The sequence below is a fragment of the Peromyscus leucopus genome, chromosome 7, assembly GCF_004664715.2.
Source record: "Peromyscus leucopus breed LL Stock chromosome 7, UCI_PerLeu_2.1, whole genome shotgun sequence".
Taxonomy (NCBI): Eukaryota; Metazoa; Chordata; class Mammalia; order Rodentia; family Cricetidae; genus Peromyscus; species Peromyscus leucopus.
The window spans coordinates 1,922,668-1,943,599 of NC_051069.1; the positions used below are offsets into that span (position 1 = coordinate 1,922,668).

At 38.1% G+C, this 20,932-nt stretch overlaps 1 protein-coding gene across 1 annotated transcript in view; it reads right to left on the minus strand.

The window, feature by feature from the left end:
- The window catches only part of Adam10 (ADAM metallopeptidase domain 10), a 109,637-nt gene that overhangs the window by 63,947 nt on the left and 24,758 nt on the right, over positions 1 to 20,932 (minus strand). The window contains exons 2-3 of the mRNA XM_028865669.1: positions 18,837 to 18,987; positions 299 to 417 (exon numbers count right to left, since the gene is read on the minus strand). Of these exons, the coding sequence (XP_028721502.1) occupies positions 299 to 417; positions 18,837 to 18,987 (270 nt within the window). The remainder of the gene's footprint in view (positions 1 to 298; positions 418 to 18,836; positions 18,988 to 20,932) is intronic.

Sequence of the window (20,932 nt, forward strand, 5' to 3'; positions counted from 1 at the left end):
TCCCAAGGTACAAAGTTGAACAAGGGACCAGAGAGCCAGTGGACTGCTTTCTCAGTCTTTTTTAGATCTCTAGGGAAAAGGTCCCTGGCCAACAGATTGGCAACGTTGATTCTTAAGGATCTGAGACTCTTCTAAAATTCTTGACACTCTAGAGTCAAATGACAAGACATTCTTTCTCTGCCACTTTCTTCCCTCTCCTCAGGATTTACGCAACCTTTTCTGAAATATCTGCCTATATTTATAATATATACTCCCTTTTGTAGAAAAAAATCAAATGTCAGATAAAAGTCCAACTTACCATAAATATGTCCAGTGTAAATATGAGAGGTATCATAATCAAGTACTTTATTTGATGTTTCTACTTTAAATTCATCACTAAAAAGGGAAGTGTCCCTCTTCATTCGTAGGTTGAACTGTCTGCAAATTGGGACAGAAAAAGAAGTTAAAAGGATCCAAATTTTAAATGACTTCTTTTAGTATTACAAAAAAAAAGTACACAAAACAAGAAATGTATCACACAATTTGTGTATTTGGGGAAAAAATTTAGGTAGGTAGGTAGGTAGATAGACAGACAGATAGTGTGTGTGAGTGTAAGTCTCACCAGGCCAGGTGGGACTATAAAAATAAAACTAAATTGAATTATAAATTCTGACTATCTTGTGAAACTGTTTTAAGGATCAGAGATTATAACAAAGTCAGCACAATTATTGAGCTGCAGGAAATGTGGATAAATGGCAACAACTTAACTATCATTACTAAACTCTTCCATAATTGCTACAGAAGTCTGCACACACCAGAATTTCTACTCCATGATCTTTATAACAAACATGTACTGTTACAACTTATCTTCTCAAGCATGTTTTGAATAGTAGAACAGGAAGGAATCTTATTTAAAACACATCACAAATTTGCACCACAGTCATTATACTCATCTGTGACATGAATAAATTGATATAATATCTGCCTAGGAAAACTGATCAAAAGAATCAGTGGCAGTGGCAGTGGCTTCTAGTACAAGAATTCCTCTTCTAGAATTCTTATGCATGCTTGCACATAATGAAATGACCTCCAGTACAATAGATTGCAAAATGGCCTTTATCTCCATTTCCTGTGACAAAGCCCTTAAAACTCTGGGATCTCCTGAATGATAGGAGTGTCCTCATTCCTATTAAAGAGTCCAATTCTAATCACACCAAAGTCTATAAAGAGGTGACTGAACATGGGACCCCCATACAGCCTTAGGATGGTTTGATCAGGGACTGTTTAACGTTTTTATAGAGTTCAAAATTCATTTTACAATCCCTAATCTTTGGGGCTGGAATTTCAGCCCTCAGTCACTCGGTCTTTCTGATGATCAGCCCAACTTGAAGCTGTCTTAAGGGTCCCATGTTCAGTCATTTCATTATCATAGACAGTGAATCTGGTGAGCATCCACGGGTGGTTAGCACATGAAAGTGGCGCAGAGGTGAGACATAAAGAGCATGGAAGCTCAGTGCTCCCATCTCTCCTTTGCATCTCTTCCATTTAGCTGTTCCCAAGTTGTATCCTTTAAAATAAACTGGTATTAGTAAGTAAACTGTAGGGCTCAGGGTATGGCTAAAAGGTAAAGTGTTTGCTTATCATGTTTAAGAGCTATAGGGATTTGTTCCCTGCACCAATGAAAATAGGTAAAAATGTGTATGGGTGTGGGGGAAAGAAACACATATTCACTGCTGGTGTAAGTACAAACTGATATAGCCACTATGGAAATCAGTGTGGCAGTTCCTCTGGAAGCTGGGAATCAATCTACCTCAAAATCCAGCTATACCACTCTTGAGCACATACCCAAAGGACTCTATATCCCACTACAGAGATACTTGCTCATCCATGTTCATTACTGCTCTATTCATAATATCCAGAAAGCAGAAATAGCTTAGATGTCCTTCAACTGATGAATGAATAATGAAAATGTAGTACATTTATACAATGGATTTTATTCAGTTATTAAGAAAAATTTAATTGTGAAATCTGCAGACCAATGGATGGAGCTATAAAAAAAATCATCCTAAGTGAGGTAACCCAAACTGAAAAAGACAAATATTGTATATTTTCTCTTACATGTCTATATTAACTTTTAAGCTTTCAATATATGTGCTACAATCCAAAAAACCACAGAGGTTAGGTACCTAGTAAGGGACTAATAGGGAGGAGAGGGTCTCAAAGAAGAGGAAATAGAATACAGTGTTATGGAGGGACAAGGGGGGAAAGTAGAACAGAAAGGTTAAATAGGGAAGGGGATGGGAGAGAAGGGTAAAGAAGGGAAATTGGTGAAGATAACTAACAACAGAGACCACTGAAAAACCATATGGAATCCTATTACTATAAAAGCTTCTTAAAATACATGCATGTATGAGTCACCAAATAAGGGAGACAATGCCCCAACTAGACATCTTATGCTATCAGTAAAGCCTCCAGTACCAGGAATGGGTTGCCTCTTGTTGAGTTGTTGGCCAAAAGGGCCCCACAGAAACCCCCAAACCTCATAGGTTATTGCCAAGACTGTTGGTAACCTGATGGTAAGGCTTTATTGCTGAAGACAACACTTACTTATATCAATGAACAAGGAGACAACAAGCTAGCGCCTAACTATAAGCTTTACCTCTACTGACTAGCATTCATGGTGCTGGAAGGTATTCTGCAGGTTATCAAAGGAGAAAGGTAATTATCAATATCACCCAGCTACAAACCCTGTGACCTACAACAGTGACCTGGCTGCAAGACAGAGTGGTGCAATATTGGCACATATATTATTGGAGTAACCAACCACTTTCTGATTGGATTTAAAGCCCAGTCCATGAGATGTAACCCATACCTGGCACTGCTAATATGGCCAAAAACCTGAGACTAGATAGGTCACAGGCCTAGAGGAAAACCTATCAGCATCATTTTGCTAAAGGAATAGCAATAAAATGACTCCTAATGACATACTGCTATACCCATAGATCAGAGCCTTACTTAATCATCATTAGAGAAACATCTTCTTGCAGTAGATGAGAGTTAACAGAGACCTACAACTGAACAATATGCAGGAAGACTCTGGAGCACTCAGTCCTAAATGGGATGTTTTCATCAAACCCATCTACCCAAGGCTGAAGGATCTATGCAAAAGAGGACATGGAAAGGTTTTTAAAGAGCCAGAAGTAATGGAAGAGTCCAATGAAATCTTCCAGACCTAACAGGACTGGTGCACATATGAACTCAGAGCACCTGTGGTGGCATGCACAAGACAAGCACAGTTCAAGCCAAACAGTGTCCCAGCAGTGAGAGGGGAAAGTGGAATGATAGGATAAAAGGTAGATTTTTAATCTACTCAGAAAAAAGAGAGAATATGGATATATTAAGATAAAAGGTAGATTACTAAATCTACTTTTTAAAAGGAACTACTTATCTTAAATAAGATAGGTAATGAAATTTTTTGTCTGAGTTTGTCAAATGTTAATGGACTGGACATTGTTAATGTATATAATGGAGTTTTTTGTCTGAATCTGTCAAATGTTAATGGACTAGACATTATTCATGTAATTCTTGACTGTATATATTGTATATACTTTTTCTTATATTAGTTATAACTTCTTTATTTTAAACAAAAAAAGGGAAAGTGTGGTTGATATATTGTGCACCCCGATAAACTTATCAGGGGGTCAGAGAACTGAACAGCCACTATATTAAACATAGAGGTCAGGCAGTGGTAGCACATGCCTTTAATCCTAGCATTCCGGAGGCAGAGATCCATCCAGATCTCTGTGAGTTCAAGGCCACACTAGAAACAGCCAAGCATGGTGACACACACCTTTAACCTCAGCACTTGAGATCTCATGTCTTGCTTGGGAAAGACACATGCCTTTAATCCTAGGAAGTGATGGCAGGAAGCAGAAAGCCATGTAAGGTGTGAGAACCAGGAACTAGAGGCTTTTCAGCTTTTAGGCTTTTTAGCAGTAGTTCAGCTAAGATCCATTTGGATGAGGATTCAGAGGCTTCCAGTTTGAGGCCAGTTTGAGGAAACAGGATGGGCTGAGAAGTTGGTGAGGTGAGATTAGCTGTGGCTTGTTCTGTCTCTTTGATCTTTCAGAATTTACCCCAATAGCTGGCACTGAGTTTTTGTTTTTGCTTTTTTTTTTAATTAATAAGGCCGTTTAAGATTCAGGTTACAGTGGACACAGGGTCCTACCAAGAAGCTATCTGCAATTGATACCCATTGTCAAAGTGAAAAATCTGTCTCATTAGGTAAATTAACCACACTTCAGGGTAGGCCTCAAATCCAGGAGTAGCTGGCTAACACAAAATGAACTTGATAATTTGTCAGCTTTTGTTTTAGTTTACATTATTTATGACTTTTTTTTTTGTCTTACTAGACTTTTGCGTGTTTGGATTTTTGTTTTTGTGGTTTTGAGAAGTTTGTGTTTCTTGTTTTTTTTCTTCCTTTTTCTTGTTTTGTTTTTTGAGAGAGAGAAAGAAAAAGAACATAGAGTTGGGTGAGTTAGGGAAGTGGGGAGGATCTGGAAGGTATAGGGGGAAGAGAAAAAAACATGATCAAAATACACTGTATAAAGTTTTTTTTTAATTAAAAAAAATAAGGAAACTGTTTTCTGTGATCCATTCTTGAAAATTACCTTTACAAAGAATTGGTAAGCACTCCTTAGTTATAGCAGGTTGGTCAGATCTAAAGATTGCTCAGAATTTACCACTGTGTCTGAAGGGCTAGAGGAGTGACTTTCTTGTGGGTTTGAGCCCTTAAGCTGCAAAGTCTACATTATCTCCACATAGTTATTATCAAACCACTGAATACTCACTTGGTATCTAAAGAACAAGAAAACTGTTAATTAATATAAGAAAATATGCCAAGAAGCTGGGTGGTGGAGCACTAATCCCAGCACTCAGAAGGCAGAGGCAGTTATCTTTGTGAGTTTGAAGCAAGCCTGGTCTACATAGTGAGTTCCAGGACAGCCAGGGCAACATAAAGAGATCCTGCCTTAAAAAATAAAAATAAAAAATAAATTAAATAAATAAATAATACCCCAAAAAGAGTATTCATTCTACTAGTCTAGAGTAAGAACAACTGACTGGAAAGAAACAATCAAATTAAATAAAAAACAGCTATCACAAACAAACAAACAAAAAACCTGGAAAAAAAATCATATTCTTACATTTAATGAAACCAAAGATTAAGTTTTTAAAGGGGGAATAAAAAATATAGAAAAGGAATGTGGTAGCTTGAATGAGAATAGCCCCCATAGACTAATATATTTGAATACACAGTGCCTAGTTGGTGAAACTATTTGTGAAGGATTAGGAGGCAAGGCCTTATTGAAGAAAGTATGTCACTAGAGGTGATGATCTTTGAGATTTCAGAAGTGCACACCGCCAGGTGGTAGTTGTGCACGCCTTTAATCCCAGCACTCAGGAAGCAGAGGCAGGCGGATCTCTGTGAGTTTGAAGCCAGCCTGGTCTACAAATCGAGTTCCAGGACAGGCTCCAAAGCTACACAGAGAAATCCTGTCTCAGAACCACGCCCCCCCCCCAAAAAAAAGGAAATGCACAAATTCCCAGTTAGCTCTTTCTGCCCCCTATTTGTGGAAAGGATGTGAACACTCAGCTACTGCTCCTGCACTTGCCTGCCTGTTGCCATAGTACCTGTCTCTGAAACAGTGAGGTTGCCTTAGTCATAATGTCTTATCATAGCAATATAAAAGTAACTAACACTGTCAGTATAATTTTTTAGATTTTTATTTTATTATTTTATGTAGATGAATATTTTGCCTACATGTATGTCTATGCACCGTGTGTGTGTGCCTGATTCCTGCAGAAGTTAGAGAGGGCACTGGATCCCCTAGAACTGAAATTACAGATGGTTATAAATCACCATGTTGGTGCTGAGAATCAAACCTGGGTCCTCTGCAAGAACAAGTGCTCCTACCTTGAGCCAATTTTCCAGCTAATATACTTTTTAAAAAATAAAGAATATGAATGAATATATATATGTATATATATGTATGTATATAACCCCCTACATTTCTACAGAGAAAATTTTCTGAGAGACATAGTGTCGGAATGTATGCCAAATGTCCTGAAGGATATAAAAGAAATGAAAGGTAATGACTTAATAGTTAAGAGCACCAGCTGCCCTTCCAGAAGACCTAGATTCAATCCCTACCACCCATGTGGCAGTTTACAACCATCTGTAACTTGTCCCAAGGGGTCCTGCTATGGATGTCTTTCTGTATGCTGAGAATATGTGTTGCTCTGAGTTGTTGATAAATAAAGCCGCACTGGCCTATGGCAGGGCAGGATGGAGCCAGGCGGGAAAATCCAAGAGAGCTAGTGAAAGGAGAAAGGAGAGTCGCCAGAAATGGGCTGAGTTAAGTTGTAAGAGCTAGCTAGCCAGAAGCCTGAGCCAATAGGCCACAGAATTTACAATTATATTAAGCCTCTGAGTGATTATTTTTATAAGCAGCTGCAGGACCAGGACCAGACGGGACTGGAGAAACTTCTGGCTACAGGGTCCTCCTCTTCAGGCCTGAGGGCACTGCATGAATATGGCATACAAACAAAACACCCAAAAACACAAAATAATGTAAGAAGAAGAACAGGAGTAAGAAGAGGAGCTGGGCAATGGTGGCACATGCCTTTAATCCCAGCACTTAGAAGCCAGAGACAGGCAGAACTCTGTGAGTTGAAGGTCAGCCTGGTCTTCCAGGATAGGCTCCAAAGCTACAGAAAAACCCTGTCTTTAAAAAAAAAAAAAAAAAAAAAAAAAAAAGAAAGAAAGAAAGAAAAGAAAGAAAGGAAAGAAAGGAAAGAAAGGAAAGAAAGGAAGAAAGAAAGAAAGAAAGAAAGAAAGAAAGAAAGAAAGAAAGAAAGAGAAAGAAAGAAAGAAAGAAAGAAAGAAAGAAAGAAAGAAAGAAAGAAAGAAAGAAAGAAAGAAAGAAAGAAAGAAAGAAAGAAAGAAAGAAAAGGAAGGGAGGGAGGGGGTTGGGGATGAGGATGATGAATGAGAATAAGAAATAATAACATAAGGCACCAGACACGGTGGCCGTCTAACATCCAGGCTTGGGTTATATAGAGAAATGCCATCACACCTGTGCCCCTGCCTCCAAACTGTAAAAATCATCAACAATATAAGAGGACAAGAGGGGGGAGGGGAGGGCTGAGGGAGGAAGAAAGAGAAAAAGAAACAGAGAGAAAGAAACGAGAGGAAGAAAAAGAGAGGGAGAAAGAGATGAAACTAGAAGATGAGAATTTTCTTGCATATGTATTATAACCATGTTCAAGAATTAGAGCAGTGGTTCCCAACCTTCCTAAAGTTGGGACCCTTCAATACAGTTCCCCATGTTATGGTGACCTCCAACTATAAAATTATTTCGTTGCTACCTCATAACTGTAATTCTGCCATTGTTATGAATCATAATGCAAACATCTGATATGCAGGATATCAGATTGATCCCTGTGAAAGGGTCATTCACACCCCTAAAGGGGATGAGACCCAGATTGAGAACCATAGATTTAGAGAGTACATATTAGCATAATTAGAAGAAAACACACTACAAGAGAAAGGCCAAAAAGGGAAAAGCAATATTAAAAAAAAAAAAAAAAAAAAAAAAGTTCACGTGGTTTGAATGAGAAATGTGCCAATGTGCCTCTCATCCTCAGCTTTTCCGGTGCTACTGTTTTGGGAGGTTATGGAATCTTTAGGTTGTAGGGTTTAGTAATTAAGGGTTATAGTCCAGCCCAGCTTCTGGCCACCTACCTCTCTGCTTCCTGGTCTGCAGAGGTGCCATCACTTGTCATGAGCTACTCCTGCTCACGTCTCCCCTGTCATGGTGGACTATGCCCTCAGACCACAGCCCAGAGAAGTCCTTCCTCCCTTAAGCTGTTGTTTACCAGGTGTTTGGGCAGAGCAACCAGAAAAGTACCTTAATAAAAGTAAAATTTCAAAGGATGGATGGCCCATGCCTTCAATCCCAGCCCTCAGGAGGCAGAGGCAAGTGGATCTCTGTGAGTTTGTGGCCAGCCTGGTCTGCAAAGTGGGTTCTGAGACAGCCAGGACTGTTACACAGAGAAACCCTGTCTCGAAAAACCACCACCATAACAAAAAATTTCAATAATAATAATAATAATAATAATAATAATAATAATATTTCATGATCAATTTTGTTTATTCAAAAGTAAAGTAGATTTACATTTGAAAATCAACGAAATTCACTGATTTGAAGGGGAGAAAAACCACACAATCATTTCATTACATGCAGAAAAAAACAACTGAAACTTTCAGCACCCACTCAAAACAAAAATTTTTAGCAAACAAGGAATAGTCAGAACTTTCTTAACCTAACAAAATATCTCCAATACCGTTTTAGTGTTAAGACCAATGACTCTACCTACCCCTAAGGTAGGAATAAAAAGACATCTGCACTTATCAGTTCTCTTTAACATTGAACGAAGGTCCCAGTAGCACAATAAACTCGGTGTATAAACAAAGAAATAAGCATGCTTTAATTTGTAGATGACAGAAAAATCACCTACCTATGTAGACAATCCTAAGGAATCTACTGGACACTAACAGAAACAGTGAACTTAACAGTCACTAACACAGGACCAGAGTACCAAAACCAAAACAAATTCCACCAGCCTGTTTTTATATCTAGCAGCAAACACAAGAGAGATGAAATTTAAGAAACAATTCCATTTAGAGGGACAGAGAAAGAGAGTATGTGTTTTATCTTTTTTAATAATTTAACTTTATTTTTATGTGCACTGGCTTGAAGGTGTCCGATCCCTTGGAACTGGAGTTATAGATAATAATGAGCTGCCATATGGGTGCTGGGAATTGAACCTGGGTCCTCTAGAAGAGCAGTCAGTGCTCTTAAGCACTGCGCCATCTCTCCAGCCCCGTCTGTTTTTTTAATGGGGGTTTTATTTTACTAGACAGGGTCTCATTATATAACCCTGACTAACCTTACCTGCCTCTGCCTCCCAAGTGCTAGGAAATTCACACCATGCTCAACTACAATAGTATTGTTTTTAAGTGTCAAATACTCTTTATTTATATTATACATAAACTACAGTACGTGCTTTTTGGTGGTAAAGGCAGCATCCTTGTCACAGGGAATTCTAATTAAATCAGCATTGTCAAGAATAGACAACTGCTTCCTGACATGTAACTATTGCCTGTAACAGGCCAGTGAACACAAACTGAAACACAGGTGAGTCTTGTTTCTGAGACAGTGATAGAATTTTCCCAGTGTTTAAATATATTCATATGCCCAGTTATATAAATCTAAGTATAAAACCATTTAACACCTCCATCTTTGTGTAAAGTAGAACATTACTAATTAAATCCAATCTTATCTTGAGAAAGAAAAAGTAGTGATAGTATTTATGCACCTGGAATTGTTATTTTAAAAAAGACCATATCCACTTTACTACATACAAGTCAATTTTACTTAAGTCAGGACTGTCCAGCAAAAACAATGTTAGCCATTTATAATCTGAATTTTGGTGTCTGCATTAAATTATAGTACACATTAAAAGCCATGAGACATTTGTTTTATAATAAATAAAGCAGTGGTATTGCTTGTTAGTAGCCTTTTTAACATTAGGTTATTACTGTAGCTATTAGGTCTGCCCTTCCTCCTTTCTTAATCCCAGTGAACATCATTTTGTTTCAGGGATGTACTTTTTGGGATTCTCCAAATACTCCCTCAGGGTATCCTCTCCCCAGGTGAGGCCTTTGCTCTTATTGGTATCTGTGTAAGAGAACCCAGTGGCCTAACCTGTCTTCCTCCCAAACAAGAGTATGGTGATTTGGTCCAGTCTTATATTTGCCTCCCCTTTCCACAGTGTGGCACTGGACACACTTCTAAACAAAAATCTTCTTGCCTTTCTCAGCATCATACATTTTTAATTCACTCTCAACTGGTCAACAAACACTACAAATGCTATGACCCAAAGATTGTCATTCTGCTCTCTATACAATAGTATTTTTAAAAATACTTTAACAAGGGCCGGGCGGTGGTGGCGCACGCCTTTAATCCCAGCACTTGGGAGGCAGAGCCAGGCGGATCTCTGTGAGTTTGAGACCAGCCTGGGCTACCAAGTGAGTCCCAGGAAAGGCGCAAAGCTACACAGAGAAACCCTGTCTCGGGGAAAAAAAAAAAAAAAAAAAAAAAAAAAAAAAAAAACCTTTAACAAAAGATGCATCATGTCTCTACATTGAAAGCTATTTAGAAAAAAAAAAAACTGTTGAAAGAAACTAAGACTTAAATAAATGGAGGTATCAGGTTCAGAATTTGACCACTAAACAGTGTTGTTGGGCGGGGAGTACAGTGTGGTAGAATGTGTGCTAGCACACAGTGGGCTTAGGACATGAGGTCCTGAGTTCAAGATTTAGCATTCCTTCCAAAAAGCCACCAACTTTCCAAATTATTAAAAGATACAGTCTCCATCAAAATAGCAAGTTTCACTGTAGACACTGAGAAGGCGGCTCTAACACTGATGGGAATGCAAAGGACCTAGACCAGCAAAACAATTCTGAAAAGAAAACAGAAGGCATAACCTCTCCAAACAGCCACCAACTGGGCCCAAGTGTTCAAATACATACACCTATGGAAGACATTTCTCATTCAAATCTCAACAGATTCAAAAGACATGCCTAATGTCTCCAGATGCTCATTTCCTCTTTCTTCTTACAAAGATGCCTGGGATAGTCTCTCCATCTATATTTTCTTTCCATTACTATTGTGGGAGTGAATATAAGCAATGCACATGATGTGTATATACAAAGGCTTTAACAAAAACACTGTTTTACATGCTAAATTAAAAACAAAAAGGCAAGTTGCCAATATGAACATCAAATATTGTTTGATTATTAAGCTTACTTTTACTAGTATGCTTTTTTATTACATTTTCTATCATTTATTTTTGTGAGTGTGAGTGTGAGTGTGTGTGTGTGTGTGTGTGTGTGTGTGTGTGTGTGTGTGTGCACGCGCACGCACTCGAACATGTGCCACAGTACACATGTGGGTGTCAGAAGACCTTCTTGAGAGTCTGTTCTTTCCTGGCTTCAATTGCAGGGACTGAACTCAGGCCACCAGGGTTGGCAGCATGTGTCTTTACTAAGCCGTCTCACTCGCCCAATAGCATATTTTTTTGAAACAGAAAAGTCCTTCTTCAAATCACCTTTTAGAAGCTCAATATGCATCACATACACATACATAAATAATAAGCAGAACAGTTTTGCAGAAGTAGAAGATAGAATCAGCTCTGTGCACCCCAGGCATCATCCACAGGAATTCTAGGGCTCTACAGGCTAAAAACAAAGACAAAAATTACCACAAATTAAGCAGAAAACACTTAAGTTTAATAATTTCACAAACCAAAGAGAAAAGTAACGTGAATATCACACAAATAAAATCAGAGTCTGATATGAACCAGTCATCTCTAGCTAGCCAATATCTTCTCACCATACCAAGTTATAGTTCCCCTGCTTCGTATATATAAGTGAGCCCTAACTGGCAGAACGTAGGCCTTCTGGTAAAAGCCAAAAATCAAAGGACTGACTGAAAAACCATTACCAATGATGGGAAATTTGAAAAGAATGTGTCAATAGCAGGAACCTAAAAGAAGTAAAACAGGCTCTATAATCTATGTCTCAGAATGTCATCCACTACCAATCTGGGCAAAATGACCACCAAGACTTCACGATAAAGAAAATGAAAGCATCACTCAGACTGACAGGTGAAATTCAACTATTTGTGAAACTTTAAAAACAAACAAACAAACAAAACATAGTTGGGAGTCAAATATGTAGGCATTTGTCCTTTAGCAGGGACAAGCAAAGTATGTTTGTACTTCACACTATAAGGAAAGAATTACCCAAACCAAAAGTAACTGGGTCCCTGCAATCACCACAGAATTAATAAAGATAGTTCTTCCAAGATGGGCCCATTAGGTTTGCACAACCAAACTCTTGAATTCGATCCCCAGAATCCATGTGAAAAGAAAAGGCTGGTCCTGATGGTACATGCTTGTGATCCTAGCACTGGGAAGCAGAGACAGGAGGATCCCTTGGGCTCCTTAGTCAACTAGCTTAACCTACTGGGCAAGTTCTAGACTAGTGAGTGACATGCCTCAAAAGAGGTAGGCGGAACCTGAGGAACATCATCCCCAGTTGTTGTCTCTCTTCCATATTCATGCTCATACACATGGGTGTACACCAACACATGTATGCACCTACATGCACACAAACACAAAAGAAGCATAGCCCTTATAAGACTACAACACGAAGATTGTACTTGTTTCAGTTGCAGACAAGCTTATGCTACATAGTGAGTTCCAGGCTAGTCTGAGCTATATAAGTGAAACTTAAACAAAACCCCACTCAGGAGGCAGAGGCAGGACTGCCATTAATTCAAGGCCATTCTGTGCTACAGACCTTGTTTCAAAAACTAAAACTTTAAAAAAAAAAAAAAAAAAGCTGATGAGATGGTTCAATAGGTAAGGGCTCTTAAAATACAAGTCTTTTAAAAACCTAAGTTTGATCTCCAAAGCCCATGTAAAGGTGGAAGCTCCATAAGAGTTGTCCTCTTCCATTCTGTGGTGGTTTGAATGAAAATGGCCCACAGGCTCATGGGGGGTGGCATTATTGGCGGTGTGGCCTTGTTGGAGGAAGATACGGCAAAAACAAAGCCCAAAATATATCCAAACTAACCTACAGAGATACTACTTCATAGAATGCAGAACTGCAGAACCAAAACTTAAACAAGATTAAACTTTGCATTTTACAAAGACCACATCAACTAAATTCCTCAGGAGATTATACCACATTCGTATTATAGAAGCCTAAAATGCATGGTAATCAAGCCATGGATACATGATAATTAAGGCAGGTCTGTATAATAGTTATAGCAGGATGCAACATGCCATTGGCTAGTATTTAAAAGGAATACAAGAAAATAGTTCCTAGTATATTACACACTATTACATTAAGACAAGGTTTAAGAAACACAAATTATGTGAAATTATTATAACTCTATGTCTTATGATACATCGGCCCTTTCTGTATATTCTGAATATTTCTGTATTCCTTCCTTCTTCCCCTCTTTCCTTCCCTCCCTTCTTTCCCTCACTATGACCATTATCTATGTAAAAACCCAAGTAAGACTCAGGCTCTGCACCTCAAGTTCACAAGGAAAGACATACACATATGGACACAATAAAAAAAGGTAATCAAATAAGGAAAAAGGAGCCGGGCGGCGGTGGTGGTGGTGGTGGTGGTGGTGGTGGTGGTGGTGGTGGTGCACGCCTTTAATCCCAGCACTCAGGAGGCAGAAGCAGGTGGATCTCTGTGAGTTCGAGGCCAGCCTAGTCTACAGAGCGAGTTCCAGGACAGGCACCAAAGCTACACAGAGAAAACCTGTCTTGAAAAACAAAAAACAAAAAACAAAAATAAATAAGGAAAAAGGAACTAACATAAATAAAGCACTAAGTAAGCAATCCCACTTATCCAAATGAAGCCATTTAAGAAATCTAGAAAATGTATTATTTCTAAGCAAATTAATTTTGATATATTTTACCTTACTACCTATTTGATACATTCTTTTAAAATGCCTTTCTTCAACAACTGTAGTAATGGCACAAATAACACTTTCCATAAACTTTCAACTTTATTTCAAGAGTAATAGCTTTTTGTAGAACTCTTAACTTTGGGCCTGGAAGCCAGACAAGGTAGCTAACATCTGTAATTCTTGAACTCTAAAGGCTAAGGAAGGAAAACTGCCACAAGTTCAAGGCCAGCATAGTCTATATCAGGTTCTAGGCCACCCTGACATGCAGAGTGAGACCCTGTCTCAAAAAAAAACAAAGATGTGGTTTGAATATATACCTTGGTTGTTCGAGTATTTGCCTAGTATACACAAAGCCCCAGGTTCAAGTCCCAACACTGCACAAACCAGGTGTGGTGGTGTACTCCTGTAATCCTAACAATGAGGAGATGGAGGCAGGAGGATCAAAAATTTGAGGTCATCTTTGGCTGCATAGCAAGTTCAATCAAGACCAGATTAGTGTATATGAGACTGTGCCTTAAAGGAAAATGGAAAAGAGAGAGAGAGAGAGAGAGAGAGAGAGAGAGAGAGAGAGAGAGAGAGAGAGAGAGAGAGAGAGAAAGAAAGAAGGAAGGAAGGAAGGAAGGAAGGAAGGAAAGAAAGAAAGAAAGAAAGAAAGAAAGAAAGAAAGAAAGAAAGAAAGAAAGAAAAAGAGAGAAAGAAAGAAAGAAAGAAAGAAAGAAAGAAAGAAAGAAAGAAAGAAAGAAAGAAAGAAAGAAAGAAAGAAAGAAAGAAAGAAAGAAAGAAAAAAACCTTAGGCTTGAAAAGTTTGGTTTTTTTTTAAGGCAGGTCTCTACATAGCCCTGGCTGTTCTGAAACTCATTATGCAGACCAGACTGGCCTCGAACTCACAGAGACACACCTACCTCTGCCTCCTGAGCTAAGGGATTAAAGGAGTGTACCACCATGCCTATGCCTAGCCTGAAAACAAAAACAAAGACAAAAATCAAAAACAAAACAAAACAACAACAAAAAAAAAACCTTACTATTAAGCAAAGTTGAAAGTTTGTTCATATGCTTAGTTATAAAAGAAATACAAGCCGGGCGGTGGTGGCACACGCCTTTAATCTTAGCACTCGGGAGGCAGAGGCAGGTGCTTTTCTGTGAGTTCGAGGCTAGCCTGGTCTACAGGGCGAGTTCCAGGAAAGGCACAAAGCTACACAGAGAAACCCTGTCTCGGAAGGAAAAAAAAAAAAAAAAGACGAGAGGGAGGGAGGGAGGGAGGGAGGGAGGGAGGGAGGGAGGGAGGGAGGGAGGAAAAGAAATACAAAAAGGACTTTAATACTTGAACACACAGGGGATGGGATACTTCTCAAAATTTAAGTCATAATTAATAATTGTCTAATCATAATTCTGTGCAAGCATATTCTTTACATGTCTGAACTAACTGTGCAATATTCAACATGTTCCATAATTAACTCATGTAGACAAATCTGGTTCTGAGGGACTAGGCCCTGCTTTGTGAATAAGATAAATTCTTACTGATATTGTTAAAAGGTTTGAAAAAATAGGTAAGTGATCTAGCCACAATGCATATGACTGGCACATTTTACAGATGTGGCTACAGTCAACTGTAACCCCAAGTCTTCATTACAGTGTACTCACTAACAAATACAAATATATAAGAGATCATTTGTGAAAATTAAACACAGGTTACTTTTTAATCCCCAAAATAATAATCTATACATATATACATATCCTTTTGGAGGTGTTATGATATAACCAGTATTTCAATTTGTTTTGTTTTGTATTTTTGAGACAAGGTCTTATTATGTAGACTACATTGTTCTAGAACATGAGATCTTCCTGCCTGAACCTCTCAAGTACTGGAGATGGATTACAGTCATGCACCATCATACCTGGTTTTAGTATTCCTTACAAGACTAGAAATATATCTAGTAAGAAATATATAATTTCTTACACAACTTCATCACTTTGTATTTCCTACTTCAAAGAAAGGGAGAAGTAACACCATCAAACTATCACCTCATAAGGAAGTTCTTCCACTGTAAGTTTCTACAGTATTGTATCTCTAAAACACCATATATAAATTTTCGTTCTTCACAATGATTTCTGCACACCCTACTGTTCTTATTAATCTATATTTATGTTTTATCTATAATCCAGGGCTTTAATGAGGTTACCTTTAACCAGCAATCAATTTATTTTTTAGATGACTACATACCTGCATGGTACTCATACAATAACTCTTTCTCACTCACATACACATAAAAGAACTAGGAATTTGGTTTGTCAAATATAAAACATGTAATTTATCTAATAAAAAATCTACCTATACAACAATGTGACATCCAAACCAAAGGCAGCTAACTGAAATTCATGTTCTGCTAGTGAGGAATACAATAGTAAGTATAATTTGAAACACAGTAGTAAATTTATTTTGAGACGTTACTAAAGTTAAAAAGGAAATGACATTATTATTTGATGGTGCTAATAAAGAATGGGTAATTTTAATAACATCTAAAACTGAGTCATAAAAAATTAGTGTGGTAAACTGCTAGCCCTAAATTTTTAATGTAAAGAAACATCTTCAAATTAATCTTTTGATTAATCTATTAATATCTTTCCAAAGCACCTAGATCATATGTGTAATACATCAAATAATACTAAATAACAAGGTGCTTGCCTGAAGAAAAAACAACACATACAGAAAATAACCACTGAAGAGACAGATCAGTGGTTAAAAGCAATGGCTGCTCTTGCACAGAACCCAGATCAATTCCCAGCACCCACACAACAGTTCAGAAACACCTGTAACTCCAGTTCCAGGGGATCTGATGCCCAGGTCTGGCCTTCATGGGTACACATACATGGTACACAAACATAGAAATAGGCCAAATACTCATATACATAAAATAATGTTTAAGAAGAAAAAAGAAAAATAGGCAAGAAATATATGGAAAAGAAGAGAGCACAAATCAAATGTCAATGAAACAATGAGGAATTTAAAAGTTCAAAAGAATGGGAAAGGATGTCTAAGAGGCAGAAGTTGAGTTACACATTAAAAGATGATCAGAATGGAAAATAATTGTCATAAAGAACAAAGTGTATAAGCACCTCAGGTACTCAGAAGACCATTCTGGCTAAAAAAGACACTTGAAGCTACCTTAGACTTATAGGCTGTGACTAATTTACAGAAAAAGTTCAATGGCAAATTTTAAAATGCTAAAACTTGTTAATGGAAAGCTTCAAAGCATGTAAGCTGTAAGCTGACATGAAAAAGGAAATATTTAGGGGCTGATAGAGTGTCAGCAGGTGCAAGGCTCTGGGTCCTATATCCAGCATCACAAAACAGGGTATGATGGCATTTAGGGAAGAGCCACGTTGTAGCCATATACAGAATAATGTTAATGAGAATAGGCTGGAAGATTAGAAATCTACTAGGAAGTAAATGCGAGTCTCAATCAAGGTTATATCAGTATAGTAAGTTTCAAGTATAATTATAGCAAGCAATAGAGAATGCCTGACCAAGAGCACAAAGGGGAGAAAATGAAGGTTTTAGTCATCCAGGTCTGGTTAAAATCTATCTGTGTAAGTTATTTCCTGAGTCTATGTTTCCTCCTCTGACAGTTACCTTTGTCTGAGTGTGTGTTGGTTGTTTTCTACTATCAACTTGCCACAACTGAGAACACCTCAGAGCAGAACCTCAGTGAAGGAAATGGCTAAATGAGATTGGCCTGTGGGCATGTCTGTGGGGAACTGTCTGGATTATTAATTGATATAAGAGGACCCACCCACTGTGGTGATACCACCCCAGGCAGGTATTCCTGAACTATCTAAGAAAGGCAGCTTAGTGTAAGCCAGCCTACAAGGCACCTAGCGAGCAGCATCCTCCCCGTTCCAGCTGTACTCTTTGGCTAGGAAGTGAGTTCCTTGGTTAGAGGTAAGGGTGTGTAGAATACCAAGCAGGCCTCCCTGCTCTGACTTCCCTCAGTGATAGACTGGGGGGGGGGAGTGGGGGGGGAGACTAAGCAGTGTTCAGAAGACTAATAATAAAATACACATGAAGGGCATTTGAATGACTCGGCAGATAAAGGCAGCTTCTGTGGAAGGCTAACAGCTGATGCATGGACCCTACATAAAGGTGGAAGAGGAGAAACTATGCCACCAAGTTGCCTTCTGACCACTGCATGTGCACTATTCATGTATACACTCAAATATACACAACAATTTTTCAATAAATGCAAATAAAACACTGAGAATAGAAAAGTTATTTAATAATTAATTTTCTCTTTCTCCCTTAGCTCTCCTTTCTGTATCCCTTCACAATTCTGTTTAAGAACTGAACAGTATAGCAAGTAGTCTGTCTACTGGTTGTTATTACAGAACTAATAAAACTGAGTTAATAAAAGATTAAGTAACTTATTCAATAGCAAACAATTAGCCACTTTGTCTGTTGGTACCAGAAAAGCTACATTGTAGGGAACGTGTGTGTGTGTGTGTGTGTGTGTGTGTGTGTGTGTGTGTGTGTGTTAGGGCTAGCTTATGTTTAGACAACATGGTGCTGATATGGATATCTAGTATGAGTTAGCTAAAACATAGCTGACACCCAACATCTGAGGGGCTATGAGTTGGCACAAAATAGCTGGCACCAGATATTCTGGAACCCCAAAAGTAAACACTGATGTCATCTGTTATATAACTATTCCTATCAGAGTGCCACTTTCATGTGATAGATGGTCTTAAGATCACAGGCTTCTCTTTCATCAGCCTGCCTGTGTGTGTGTGTCTGCCACTGTCCCTACCTCTGTGCAGCCTATGTGCCAGGTCAGAGTGTATGCCTGCACATGTGTGTCCTTGTGAGCCAACTCCTGCCTGAGTACTTGCCAGCATCTCGCTACCTAGCCACCTGTATGCTAGTGAATCAAGTATGTCTTATCTAAAATTCCTCCCATTTTCTGTAACCTCCTACCTCCTGTTACCACCCTCCATCTTTTACAAGCATCCAAGACTGGACCTCACATTCACAATTCAAAAATATTTACACATGACTTAAATATACAATAGGGCAATCCATTTTAAAAGACATTTTTAAATGTATATACCAAATTCCAATGGAGGATGAATTTTCAAATGGGAAGCTTTCCATTAACAACAACAAAAAAAAAAACCACAAAGTTCCTTCCTTTAGCCGACTGAATCAAGACTTTAGATACTGTCAGCAATAAATTTACTCACCTTCCATGGGCATGGAAATCTAGAAGTAAAAACTGGTCCTCATGTGAGACTGCTCGTTTGGCACGCTGGTGTTTTTGGTGTAATGAATCCACATTGTAAGATAATCCTTCATAATGTCTAATATATTTATTTAGAGGATTTCCATACTGACCTATAAAAACAAGCAAATAGGTAACAGTCTGAATTAATATCATCTTAAAGGACCCTTCTAGTTCTAACTAATTAGGGCTAACCCATCCATGAAAATATCATAGATATTTTCACATATCTATGATAAGTTATACTAACTGTCGAATTAATCCTGATTACTCTGCTGAATCTCCCACTAACATTATTCTCACACAACTTTATTATAAGGGTGACATTTGCCAGATCTGATGGCATACATCTTCAAACCCAGCACTTGGAGGGCAGAGGTAGGCGGATCTCTGTGAGTTTGAGGTCAGCCTGGTCTACAAACTGAGTTCTAAGACAGCCAGGGCTATGAAGAGAAAACCCTGTCTCAAAATAACACCCCCCCCCAAAAAAAAACTTATTATAAGGGTGGCATTATTCACATACAAAAGCTTTTGAATTTGCTGTAGGTTTGTCTTGGATATGCTTTATCAGGCAGAACAAATTCACACTAATCACATTTTGCTGGTAAAATTTATCACCATAGAAGCCAATTGGTCACCTGTTCCACTCAGAGTCTATTATTATTATCAGAGTAAAAAATGTGTAGAAAAATCATATATCTTCAATTTTCTAGATAAATTAAAAGAAAATTAGTATCATTTCCCTCTTCACGTTTTATCAGAATTAACCAATGAAATCATCTTAGTCTAAATTGCTTTGTGGAAACAATGTATCCACAATTTTATTTTATAGTACATGATAGTACAGAACTTTATAATCCTAGCACTCAGGAGGCAGAGACAGGTGGATCTCTATGAGTTAGAAGACAGCCTGGTCTACAAAACAAGCACCAGGATAGCCAGAACTACACAGTGGGAACTACATAGTGAGGCCCTGTCTCAAACACCAACAGCAAGTAGTGGCAGTGGTGGTGGTGGTGGTGGTGGTGGTGGTGGCGGCGGGCGGCGGCGGGCGGCGGCAGCTAGTCTTTGGTGAACTTTTAGGCTTTCAGTACTATAAATGTTCTCTCAGTAGCACCTCAGAGGTAACTCACAAAATCTGTTATATCCCACTTCTTTTTTCACTCCTCATTCTTTCTAATTTATTTTTTTGATCCATACATTATTTTAAATATTAGTACTTAGTTTCCAAATAGTGAAGATTTTTCAACTATATTTTGATTATTTGATTTGTTGTTTTGTGGGGCTGGGGATCAAGCCCAGCATCTCATACATACTAGGCAAGCAGCACTACTGAGTACATCCCAGGACCTATTTCTGTTACTGACTTCTAGCTTAATTCTTATATAGTCAAAGAATACAGGTTGTATGACATCCTTTCAAATACTTTGAAATTTCTTTTATAACCGAGATTAAAAATCTCTCCTGAGAAATGTTACATGTACACTTAAATATAACCTTGCATAATCACATTAGAGCAAAACCACCAAAGAAACAAAATCAAAGGAGGAAAAATATCTACCCAACTAAGATGAAAACAAATGTATAAAAATAATTTGTAACAAATAAGAATCAGTCTTTGATGACATTGAGGAATTCTTGCTACTTTTCTTTAGTACAATACTGTGGGGTTACATAACAGAAGGTCTTGAATTTGCAAAGACAGTTTTTTGAAGTATTTTGGGGGTTAAATGGTATGATAACCATAATTTACACTGAAGTGATTCCAAAAAAAAAAAAAAGAAAAAAAAATGCAAATTGTTAAGTCAATATCCAGTTCTGGCTAGGATGAAATAAAGACAAACTAAATTTAACAAACTACCCTAACAATAAGAAACTGGACAAAGCAACAAATGAGGTGAGTTCTACAAATGCCCACAACTTCCAAGAAGCAACCTAGACAGCCCAGTTCAGTGAGGTCAAGTATTTAAGTAAGACCTGTGGGACAGAGTTGCCAGGAAGAAGAGAGCTCTAACACCTGGAGAGTTTGATGAGTAATGATCTGAATATAAAGAATAA